The sequence below is a fragment of the Populus trichocarpa genome, chromosome 2 (genome assembly GCF_000002775.5).
Source record: "Populus trichocarpa isolate Nisqually-1 chromosome 2, P.trichocarpa_v4.1, whole genome shotgun sequence".
NCBI classification, from domain to species: Eukaryota; Viridiplantae; Streptophyta; class Magnoliopsida; order Malpighiales; family Salicaceae; genus Populus; species Populus trichocarpa.
The window spans coordinates 11,042,074-11,054,959 of NC_037286.2; the positions used below are offsets into that span (position 1 = coordinate 11,042,074).

The following is a 12,886-nucleotide window of genomic DNA, read 5'->3' on the forward strand; positions in this document are numbered from 1 at the left end:
TAAACGAGGAAAACTTGATTATAAAGAGCACAAAATTTCTTGTATCCAACGTGAATTATAGTAATCCACGAAACCAAAAAAATTTTAAAAAAATCGGCGAGAATCATGGATTGTTTTGTGAGTATGAAGAAAATAATGCGTTAATTTTGGATTCTTCTTGCTTCAAATAATTACAGCACATGAGGATTCGGGACTGCCATACTTTGAAATGTCTCGTCAACAAAACGCCACATCAGGCAAAGCATATCTTTTTTGGAAAAGTAAAGCTTCGATGATCTTTTGAAGAAGAGAAAATTAAAAAAAAAAAAAAAGGGGCATGTTAGGGCACCATTAGGACATGCAAGGGCATGGTATATGCATGAGCTTCACTGCCATGATTGTGTTGCCCATGAATGTATTTTGTTTTGGTTTCTTTGGCAATTCTTTTCGTGGAAGATTACTAGCAAATTGTTCTTGAGCCATAGTTATAAACCCGGCCTGCTCCATGACTTGACCCGAGACCGGGAGATAAAAACAGACCACCAACATAAAGCACAAACTGAGGACACCTAGGAAGCCAACCGGGAGATCAAAATAACAAGGATCAGGGCGGAAGCTGTCGGTAACCCAAGGCGGAGCAAACATGAAAGCAACACAATAGGGACAGGGCAGGAGAAAAAAGGCGACAAAACAAATTTGCATTTGGACAATAGTAAATATTTTGATCATATTTTTTTTCCTTTGCTTGACCATTACCTTAAACAAACTTCACTACCAGAAAATCGATAAATACAAACGGAAACACCGAGAAAATATTTTCGTTAGTAAATTGCCGATGGATTTTACCGACGAAAATATTCCCTCGGTATTTACCGAGAGAATTACAGTGGGAAAAAAATAATTAAAACAAACAAAAAAAATGACGACGTGTCATTTTTACTAACATAATTTATTCCGTCGGTAATTCCATCAGAAAAATCGTTGGTAAACTATCAACACTATTCATCATGTTAATTACAAAGGGAATCATCGACGGAATGTTCCGTCGGTATTTTACAGAGAACTCTGGAACTATTCACTTCCTAATTGCACTGTTAATTATTGTTCTTTACAGACAAAATCACCGACGGATTGAAAAGTCGTTAGTGTTATTTAGCGGTTTTCTGAAAAATTTAAATTAAATATTACAGACGGAATCACCGACGGATTGAAAAGTCATCGGTGATATTTGACGGTTTCTGAAATTTTTTTATTAAATTCAAAATTTAAATTAAATATTACAGACGGAATCACCGATGAAATGATTAAAAATATTAATACTTAATTATCCGTCGGTAAACGCCCCAATAAAAAGTCTAGAATCCCTAATTTCACAACAGACCCGTCTCCTTTCTTCTTCTTCTTCTTCTTTTTCTTCTCCTCTCTTCAACTCCTTCTCTTCTCCTCCATGCTTAGGTATGTCTTTTTCTTCTTCCTTTTCTTCTCCTCTCCTCAACTCCTTCTCTTCTTCTCCATGCTCAAGTATGTCTTCTTCTCCTTTCTTATTTTTTCTTCTCAGTTTTTTAAAATTAGTATACTTTATGAATTTTTTTTTATGTTCTTAGCTTCACTTGCAACTACATTAAGGTAAAAAAAAAAAATTCTTCTTTTTTCGTGTTTTTTTCACTATATTTGTTTTTTATTTTATTTTTAATTGTTTTTGTTCTTAATAATTGTACGAATGTTGTTGTAGGATTTTTTTTTCATATGAGATCAATTTTTAGTTGATATATTTATAGGATTTTTAAATTTTTTTTCATATGAATTTTTTTAGTTGAATTTATTTTTTCGTGTTATTTATTTGTTGCAAATTTTTTTGAGTTGATTTTCTTCTTTTTTCCAAGCATTTTGAGTATTATAGAGTGTTGATTAATATTAATTTAATTATTTTATAGTTTTGTAAAATATATTTTTTAAAAAATATTTTTAAATAATTACTGATAAAATTACATACGGTTTGTTTCCGAGGAAATTACCGACGGAATGAAATATATATTTTTTGCTCGCTTTTTCCATCAGTAAATCTATCGGTAATAATATTTTTTTATTACCAACGAACTTACTGACGGACAAAAAATCACCGACGAAAGATTCACCGACGGAGATTTTCTGTCGGTGATTTCGTCGGTAATTTTAATTTTTTACCAACGGAATGGTAGTGCAAATACCGACGGAAAATTCCGTCGGTAAATCTAAAGATCTTGGTAGTGCTTCATCAAGCCTTAAGGACACTCTTGCATGATAATGGTTCTTCAATGAACAAAAATTGATGTGGTTTAAGAATTTCGCATATGCTTGTGTTACCATGTCGACTATTTTGGCTTCTGTGCGATAAACATCTTTAGTTATCTCCTGGAATAAAGGTTTAACAGGGCCGGTAACGGTTCCATCCGTAAGTCCATTGACAAAGGACACGACTGCTCCGTTCTGCCTGCTGGTCATCATCATTGACTGAGACTGAGAATAACGGTGATCTCGCGGGTTGAAGGGCATCGCTCTGCGAGAATGAGATAACTGTTCATCACCAAAATAAAGGCTTATGATCTCTGCCGCCCGTTGTCCATCATTGGTGACGCTGGATGTACCGTTGATCACCAACATAATAGGCCGATTCCTGTTGCCCACTGAACATCATTGGCTGGGGATGAGGGAAACGGCAATCACCAAACTGTGACCGTGGAACCGAGGGTAGCGGTGATCTCCACAAGATAAGAACAGTTCCCGTTGCTCGCGGTTTATTACTGGCTATAAGATTGAGGGTGCTGCTCCCCACTGACTGGTTCCAGCCGCCAGCTTGATTGTCTTGTAATTGTTGCAAGATCAACCATTTGCCAAGAATTAGCATTGAGATGATCAGCAAATGCTTTCAGATTGAAGAGACCCTAGCAGTTGCTCCACAGTGCATCCCTTTGTCCCGACAGCCACACCATATTCAACATACATTGAAGTGATGGTGGAATCATAACTAGAATTTTTGTCAGTGTCTTCAGTGATCCCCACGAGAATGTCTTGATTAGACAAGTAGAGATTACGCTTGTGTATATAGAGAGACAGATGGAGGATAGCCAACTTGGATGTCATTAATTAGTTTTATCATTTAACTTTAATTTATATTCTTTTATTAAAATTCAAATTTAACTCTAACTAGAATTTCACTATTTATATGCTTTTTTTTTTCTATTGTTAAAATAGTCGTTGATGAATTGATAAAAAGTTCTTACTTTTGGTTTTCTCCCTTAATTTTCTCCTCTCTTCTTCGGCTCCTTTTTCTACTTGACTCCGTCTCTATGGCTAAAAGGACTCCTACTCTTTAGGGTTTAAACACTACAAATAAAATACTCACTGGCTGATTTCTATTGTTTCTGTTTACCGTAAATCCTATACTATACTTGTGAGCACGCCAACCCTTGCACAGGTACAGTTTCAATTTATACAAAGTGGAAGTGTAAGAATTGCCTGCATGTCGAAAATCTAGTAAAGGGATTAAAATAAAAAATTTGCTGTTGTTATAAATTGTCTCCTTAAGGAAGCCAAGAATCTCCAGAAAAAGGTGATCAGATTGCATTTGCACGAAAACGGACAGTCTTATGGTCTTCTATGAGTTGTGGAATTACACTCCAGAGATTACATATCTTCCAAACCTGTAGCTTTCAAAATGAAAATGAAATTACAAGGCACCTGGAAGTAAGCAATAAAGCGAAAGGTAATCTCAAATTTAAAAGAGTGCTGCTGATGATCATCGACTAAACAACTAGAACTTGTCATAAAAAAAACCCTCTTTGTATAAGCATGAAACGTGTCCAGATAATGAAGTAGCTTGCATGCTGCAGTATTTGTAATTCAAAGAGATACTGTACAAGGCAAGAAGCAAAAATAATCAACAAAATAGCTGGATGGTAAAGGAGAAGTTACGGGCTGCACTTGTATTTCTGTCACTAAGTGAAATACTTGTCAAGCAACTTTTTCTTGTAGCTCTGTCATCATGGTTGCATGGATTTTTTGGAAACAATAAACTAGATAGCAGTGGCATGTACTGCAGTACCAGAATTTATGGTAGCCAAGCAGTCCTCTGTTAAAATGAAGGAGAGAAATCAAAACCAAAGCAAATCTGCAATTTCCAGTTTCCATGCTATCAGTGGCATTTGCAGCCAACAATGCTGAGTTTGTACCAAAACTAGTATTTGAGCTTTCATTAGTAGTGAGTCTTAGGTACCCAGAGAGCAAGCCAGCCGATAGCCCCGACATGATGCAGCACAGAATTCATCTTCAGTACTTTGAATGAAATCAGATACTACCCCCAGTAACATGATCAATGCTTTTCGAATTAAAACGTTGCTCCTTGTTGTTCTGGAAGGTAAGAGCCAGGTGAAAGTTTGGGTGATTGTTAAACACGTGTGTCCAAGGTCATCAACCACAGCTATATCCGAGTTAGTGAAGATGTAATGACTTGTATGCCCCAGGTTTTGAGCAAGCTCCTGAAGCCTCGTTTCTACAAAAGTCTACGTAGACAGCACAAAGATTGAAAAGGGAATTAATAAATGGTATTCATCATAAATCAAATATATACAGTTTCTTGATCTTACTTCAATGGGAAAGACTGCGAATCAGAGAGCAAAACTAAAAGAAAAAAAGAGGAAAGAAACATTGTAATGAACTCATCTGGGTAAATAGAGGGGAAAGAAGAGTGGAAGACAAAGGCACACTAAAATCTCGAGTGGAGCATAGAGTACAAAGGGAGAGAGAATACATCAACTTGTCTTTGCGAATTCTCACCCTGAATGGGATACACAGAGACACTATTTGGGCGGCGAAAGATCAGAAGCTGGATTGGTCGGGAGGAGAGGACACATTGCTCGGAGGCATTGTCACCTGAAAGCATGCATGTGGAACAAGGATTTGAACCAGCTCTGCAATCGCAACAGATGCCAACCACATCACCATAAAATTGCCTCTTAGAAAGATGTAACCAACACACATTAAGCAAAATTATAACACGGAATATAAACTTTTATGTTTTGAGCAAATGTTTATGTTTGGAGCAAATGTATTCGATTTTCTAAAGTATTCCATAGATGAATAAATGCTAGGAAGATGATAGGCAAACAAAATCGCCTGGATGAATTAATGAAGACATTCAAAACAGCTATTGACCTCTCGGTTTTAGTATCTGTTTGACGTTTTGATATAATTTAAAAGTTATTTTGTTTTTATTGTTTAAACTTGTTTTTTATTTTAAATTGCGGTAAGAAATCTATAGCTTTTCTTAAAATTGTATTTTCAAACTATAATAGCAAATGCTAAACACATACTTGGGTCCAAGGTTGTTAAAAAAGCATTTTTGACACGGCACGGAAAATACAAAATAAACTCGGATCGTAAAAACAGATCGTAAAATCATAAAAAATCTAATTAAAAAATAACACAAAAAATAATTCAAGACAAATTTGAAATTGGAAAGATGAATTGACACATTTTAGGATATAAATTGAAAGAAATTATAAGATTAAATATCTTAATTGAATGGAATTGAAAAACTCAAAAGCCATGGACTGTAATTAAAAGTAAGAAACATTATGAGGATCAATTATCTTAGTTATAATTTCATTCCAGTCTCATTTGTTTCATTCCAATCAATTTAGTCCAATTAAATTGAACTAATTCAATTCAGCCCATTCAAAGTATGTTTTTGGTCTGATTTTGTCCAATTGATTCAATCTAGTCAAGGATTCAAATTAAACCCCAAATCCCAGCAAAATAAACCCAGATTCTAATCTCCTAATTCCATCTCCAGGAATCAAGTCCCAGAAATCATTCAATACTGCATTAATTTCAGATTTTCTCTCCTACAAAGAAATGGTGGACACCGGGGAATTCAAATGGGGGGAACCAGAGAAAAAAACCAATAATCAACAACAGAGGACCAACAAAGAAGTCTGGAAATGTTTCCAGATTTCAACCGATTCAGAGACCCACATCACCATAGTCATCCTTTCAAACACAAACTAACACCATGCCCATCAGATCGTGAACTATCTCCACCATATCTCAGCCTTTATAAACATCATCATCTTCCTTACCTTCCACTAACCCAAAACAAACAGCATCAGGGAGAGGATACAAAATACTAGAAATTTCATCCTCTATTCCTCATGAACGAATACTGGAAATTTCTCCAGTTTCTCCTCCACCCGGGCCCTTCTCTCATTCAATCTCCTGGATCCATGCTCCCTTTTTGAAATGCTGAAAGTTCACTTCACCCAACTTTATATCGAGCTCTTTCTTCCCTGTTTCAGGATCGCTCAGAACAACTGGCTTCTTTACTCGTTGATTCTTAAATCTAAAATGCAAACCAGCTGCTTCGTGCATCTATTCTCTCCTGGCCGGTTTGGAGACTTGAAACCTCCACTTCATCGGTTGTGTGCCCGAAGGTGCCTTTCTTTCCTTCTTGCCCGAGTTAAGCTCACTCACACAGTTTTGCGTTTCCTGGTTCGCCTTCTACCTTTGTTTTCGAGTGGCAAACGAGAGCAGCAGAACAGAAGCATTGAGAATTTGAGATGTTCAAAAAAGTTCAGAGATGCACGATTTTGTGTAGATAATTTTAGGCTTAGGGATTTAGATTTTGTTTGTTCTGTGTATGTGTATCAAAAGCTGAAAGAAAGATGAAAGAACACGCAAATCGCAATGTCAATGGCCCTGTCGCACGTGAGCGACGTCGCGGCGATCGTCCACCCTCAATGGGTATGAATATATATCTGGTAAATATGGGGAGACAAGGAATTCTTTGTCTCTTAGCAGTGAAAAATGGAATGGGAGTCGCCACCTAATATTTTGGTCACTAGGAACCCTAACTGGTCTCAGAGATCGGGCACGGGGACTGGTTGCGCAAAGGGAAGGTATTAGCACCCCAAATACGCCTTACCTAAGGTAAGCTGCATTGTTTAATTGTCTGATAAAAAAAGCTAAGGTGTTATTGTATTTCTAGTTGTTGGTCCGTTGATGGTTCAAGAAAAGTCCTCCTCAATAAGGAGGTCCTTATCTTATCGGGTAAAACCTAACCATTCTAACGTCTATGTAAAAAACATATTTTTAATATCAGGAATACGTTCTATGTATAAATTCGTAATCCCATATACTAAAAGAAGACAAAAAGATTTTTTTAGAATTTTTGAAATATTGGCCTAGTTCTCATGGCTTGAATAAACTGGTTATTAAAGCCAAAATGCATGCTAATACATATATTGTTTTTGAAATTTTCTTTTGTTGTGTGAAAATATGATGTTATAATATTTATATATATATATATTGGAGAGACTAGGCCGTATGCATGAAAACAAAACATTTTTTTTAAAAACTTGACAAAAACCAGGTATTTTAATACCGGATTTGTATCTTTACAGTATAAAAATACAAACCGATATTGATCAAAATACAGTAATAAAATTACAGAAAATCACATATTTTTTGAAATAATTTTTGAAGAATTTTTGTTCGAACGGGCCAGACCCGGCCCAAAAGGAAACTGGGCCGAAATCAGCCCAAAATAAATTGGGCCTGCTTTCTACAGGGCTGGACTCAGCCCAGCAGCATGGGTTGGGCTGGGGTTCCAGCCCAAAACAACAGTAAACGGGGTCACTGTACATCGGGGTACTGTACACGCATAGTAACCGGGGGTACTGTACACGCATAGCAACCCGTTAATTAATTAGCTGGTTACTGTGCACATGTACAGTAACCGGCTAATTATTTTCTTGCTTGCAGAACGTGCACATTGCACGTTCTGCATGCAAGAAGATGAACAGTAAAACGAGATAAGGGGCAGAGGGCTGACCAGTGGTGGCTCTTAAGGCGGTGCTGCTGGTGGTTGCTGACCGGAGAATGGCTTGGACGGTGGTGAGCTTTTCTTCCCTTTCTTCACTGTGTTTTCCCTTACTCTGTTCTCCTCTGCTTCTCCTTTCTTCTTCTGTTTCTCACGGTGCTCTTCCCTCTCGCGGTGGTTCTGCTGTTGTTTGGCAGCTTTGATGGTGCTGGTGGCAATGGAGAGGACGCCCGATGACAGCAGCTGTTTTCTTCTTCTTCTTCCCCTGCTGCTCGCGAGGCAGGCGCTCCCTTTTTCTTCAAGCAGCAACACCGGGTGGGAGGAAGGTGATGAACTGAGGCAGGATGGTGGTGGCGTTTGGCAATGCTGGTGCAGTTGGCGTGTTACTGCAACTGCTCCTCCTCCTGGTATTGTTGTTGCTGCTGGGATGGAGGAGATGATGATGGCGTTGGCAGCGTTGGTGCGGCTCCTGGTGTTGCCGCTGCTGCTCTTCCTCCTGGTGTTGCTGTTGCTGCTCTTCTCATGGTGTTGCTGCTGCTGCTGGGATGGAGGAGATGATGAGGTCGTTGGCAGCGCTGGTGCGGCTCCTGGTGTTGTTGCTGCTGCTGCTCTTCTCCTGGTGTTGCTGCTGCTGCTGGGTTCCCGCTCCAAGTGGCGTTGGTGTCGCGGCGGCTGGCTGTGGTTGTTCTTCCTCTTCTCTGCTGCGTTCTGCATGGTTTCTTTCCAGTGGTGGTGCCGCTGTTATTGGCAGTGTTGATGTGTTTGTATTTCCCTCCCTTTGTTTCAAAGCTTCCCCGTTTTCTCCCCTTCTCTTTTTCTATCTCGTTTCCTCTCTTCCCATCCTCTCACAGTAGCTTTCTTTGTTTCAAAACTTCCCTCCCCTTTCAGTTTCAAAAGATCCCTCTCTCTCGTTCAAAACTCTACCTCTCGTCCCTCCCATCTCACCTCCCCCTTCTTTCTTTCGGGGCCTCTCCTTTTTATAGGGGGGAAAGGAGCTGGTCCCTTTTGCTAGTGCGCCTTGGGAGCAAATCATGCTGCGGCTGGTCGGCTATTGGGCGTGACTGTCGAGGTTCGGCTCCCTTGATTTCGGCAGGGCGCGCGGCGGGTAGAGGAACAGTGTCAAAACGACACTGTTCAAATTCTTTTTTTTTTTTATTATTATTATTATATTTTTTTTTATTTGTGGGGACCCAAAAATGGGTTACAACAGGCCCAATAGTCGCTGGACAACTGGAGCGAGGCAAGGGTTATGGGCAGTATATACTTTCTGCCAAAATCGTTAAAACGGTGTTAAAATCGCGATTTCACCCGATTTTAACGATTTCACCCAATTTTAACCTGATTTCATCCATTTTCGAGTTTTATGAACGATTTAGCACGTTAAGCCTATATTGACTCGTAAAATCATACGATTTTACGAGTCAAATCGCGATTTTAACAACCTTGCTTGGGTCCGATGTTTTGCATAAAATAATGAATATAAAAATATTTTCTATAAAATATTTTATAAAAAAAATAATCAATAAAAATTATTTTACAGTTAACCTTCAAATATAATTCATTTAAAAAATATTTTTAACTCATAAAATATTTTATAAATAATAATATACTTATAATATTATCTAACTATTTCAACCATCATCATTACTATATTTTATTATTATTTTTATCGTCATCACGTCATCTCAAGTCTGAAACCTATAAACAAAACAAAATATGATTCGGTCCTCGGTGGTTTTTACGCACAGATATATATATATATATATATATATATATAGTATTCTTGCAGTAATTTTGGTGGGCCAAATCAAATCTACACGGCCCATCTCATGTTTTGTCTCTCTCTATTGGGCCGCTGTACGTTTGCGTTTTTGATATTTTTATCAGCGCTGCGGGGTGTGTGATCCTACGACTAATTTTGGCATTAACTTGCCAGATTTTTCCTCCAATAAATAAAAAACCTGCCAAATTTCGTCAGAGCACCGCTCCCACATTTGGAATCTCGGTCCATTGAAGGCCCGACCCAAACTAACCATGGCCTGGACCAATCTAAAAGAGTCCACGACACAAAAAACGAAAACTCCCGAGGAGTAAAAAGCAAATTAACGGAACTATAAAAGCCCACACCCCTTTCTTCTTTCGCTAGGGTTTCACAGAGCCACCAAGGAGCTGCGCTAAAGTGACTGCAATAGAAGCAGCAAATCTCCGAAGTCCGTCACCATGGGTCGTATGCACAGTAAAGGGTGTGTTTCAATACCTCGACTTATTCCCTTAAACAATGTCATGATCACCACTTTGAAACTTAACTCAAGAATCCATTTGATTTTTTTTTTTTTGCAGTAAGGGTATTTCAGCGTCTGCTTTGCCATACAAGAGAACCCCACCTAGTTGGCTCAAGATTTCTCCTCAAGATGTGAGTAACCCTCAATAACACTGCAATATTTTGTTTGCTCTTTGATTGTTTCTTAATGGATTTTTGAAAACTATGGCGTCCTCGCATATAGTAAACCGATGAGATATCATGTTTTTTGGGTGTATTTTGTTTTTTAAAATGCTAATTGAGATTAAATTTGTGTATTTGCAATCCCATTTTTTGCACAATAACAGTTGTTTTTTTTTTTTCTGAAAATAGAACCGTGTTACTGAGTGATCTGTTCAAGTGTTGCGTGACAATAGTAATACAATAAATATGAAAAAAATTAAATTTCAGTTTCCAAGCTTTTAACCTTAGTCATCAGTTGGTTGCGATTGGATTTATGTAGTTGTTATTCAGACAGGTACTCAGTGTTCTTCTAATTCTTTCAGGTTGACGACAACATCTGTAAGTTTGCCAAGAAAGGTTTGACACCATCTCAAATTGGTGTTATTCTTCGTGATTCTCACGGTATTGCTCAGGTGAAAGCTGTCACTGGCAACCAGATTTTGAGGATATTGAAGGCACATGGTACATATTTATTGATACTTTCTATCATAGCAAGACACTAATGGATGATGAGAAATGTTTTGACATTTCTTTTTAAGAGCTCACTGCTTATTGCACTTTTTTCAGGCCTTGCCCCTGAAATTCCTGAGGATTTGTACCACCTCATCAAGAAAGCAGTTGCTATTAGGAAGCATCTAGAGAGGAACAGGAAGGATAAAGATTCCAAGTTTAGGTTGATTTTGGTTGAGAGCAGGATTCACCGCCTTGCTCGCTATTACAAGAAGACCAAGAAGCTTCCACCTGTCTGGAAATAGTGAGTATATGTGTTCATTTTTGCATTTATAATTAATGTTGATAATATTGGGATTAGTCATTATTTGTTATCATGGATTCACTTGGCACAATGATTTGGATCCTAACATATGTAAGTAGGTGGATATGTCAATTGCTTACAGGATGGGTCTTGGTAATAGCATGGCATGTATCCAATTCCAGGAATCAGTTATTATTTTTTCCTTTAAATTTCAATTTGGAGTATTGCTGCCCTCTTTTAAACTGGATCGAGTTTATATGCAACTATTTGGGTTAAGTACGCTTTATGCCCTTAATATTAAATGTGATAATGGAATTGTGCACACAATTGGGCACGAGCTCTGTTTTTGTTAATCACAGTCGGTTACTAGCTTATAAATGCTACTGCATGCCTGTATGATTGAAGGCTTGAGAAATAGTGAATGCTATTGTTTTTTGTCCACAAAAGTCCTTGTAGTAAACTTGAGGGTTGGATTAGCTTATAAACCACTCTCATAGTGTAATATTTGTAGCTTCATTATCTTCGCCTGAATTGCTGATTGAGCTTTTTTCTTTTCCTGCAGTGAATCCTCCACCGCCAGCACTCTTGTGGCTTAGGCAAGATATGTTTGGTTTTAGTTGTCGGAACTTCCTTGAACTTAATCTTGGATGAACTGATCTCAGCCTTTTGATATTTGTTATTCTCATTTTTTCAGAACTTATTCATGAATATTACCTTTTATTTTTCGTAATCTCAGCTTCTGGTTTGATGTTTTTGATGCTACAAGTAATGTCGGGATTCTGAATTTGAATAGATGCTGAATTAAGTTGATCCTTGTCAACATTTGCAGAATTCGAAACCTGGTTGTTAATGCCTAGCAAATTTAAGATTTGGATCTACGAAACTGGCCCTTTAAAATGCAGTGAACTGCATCTCAGATTATCGAACGAGAAACTGCCACTTCTTAGTTTCTGCAAAGTGCTCGAGGCAGCCTTGCTGTTTCGGTGAAAGATCAGTTTTCTACATAATGTTTCTGCGTTTTGGAAACTTGGAATTGACAAATAAATTGAGTTGGTCAGCGTAGTGTATTATTTTTTTTTATGTTATCGGGTGTTAGAAAATATTTTCCCGAGTACTTAGTGTTAAGAAAAACTTTTTTAAATTTTTTTTATTAAAATAATGAGGATAAAATTTTATTAATAAAAATAATTTGATGATGAAATTGAAAAAAAATATTTTATAAATTATTTTAAATAAAATAAATAACAATAAAGAATAAAATTTAAGGGTGATGAAATTGAATTTTTTTATTTTTATAAATTATTTTAAATAAAATAAATAATAATTAAAAGAATTATAAATTTAATTTAAAAATAAATTGATTAATTTCTTAGAAAATTTAAATGACTGAAAAAAAAATCAAAAAAATATTAGTTTTAAACTTGAAATCCGAACATAGCCGAAAGGAGGGTCATCAAACAACAACTCTAACTATATCAAGGTAGGCTGGTTTGAAACCATCTAGGTGGTGATCCAGTTATAAAAACTTGGGATCAAGAGATTGCTCTCTCTGTGGTCTCAGGTTCGAGCCTTATGGTTGTTCATATGATGGCCACTGGAGGCTTACATGGTCGTTAAATTCAGGGCCCGTGGGATTAGTCGAGGTGCGCGCAAGCTGGCCCGAATACCCACGTTAAACTAAAAAAAAAAAAAGTAGGCTGGCTTTGGATATTGTACATGTCACTAAAATTATATTTTTTATTTATTAAAATATTAAATTACATTTTAGTCAACTTAATTATTACTAAAAACTAATATAAAATATGAAAAGCACCTG

The 12,886-nt window shown here is 37.2% G+C and overlaps 1 protein-coding gene across 1 annotated transcript; it reads left to right on the plus strand.

Annotated features, from left to right (window-relative positions):
• The first annotated feature begins 9,912 nt into the window (after positions 1 to 9,912).
• On the plus strand, positions 9,913 to 11,901 carry LOC7461714 (40S ribosomal protein S13). The gene is made up of 5 exons (XM_002301245.4): positions 9,913 to 10,077; positions 10,175 to 10,247; positions 10,640 to 10,778; positions 10,884 to 11,070; positions 11,633 to 11,901. The coding sequence occupies exons 1-5, from the start codon at positions 10,055 to 10,057 to the stop codon at positions 11,664 to 11,666; spliced, it is 456 nt and encodes a 151-aa protein (XP_002301281.1). The 5' UTR covers positions 9,913 to 10,054; the 3' UTR covers positions 11,667 to 11,901.
• The last annotated feature ends 985 nt before the right edge of the window (positions 11,902 to 12,886 follow it).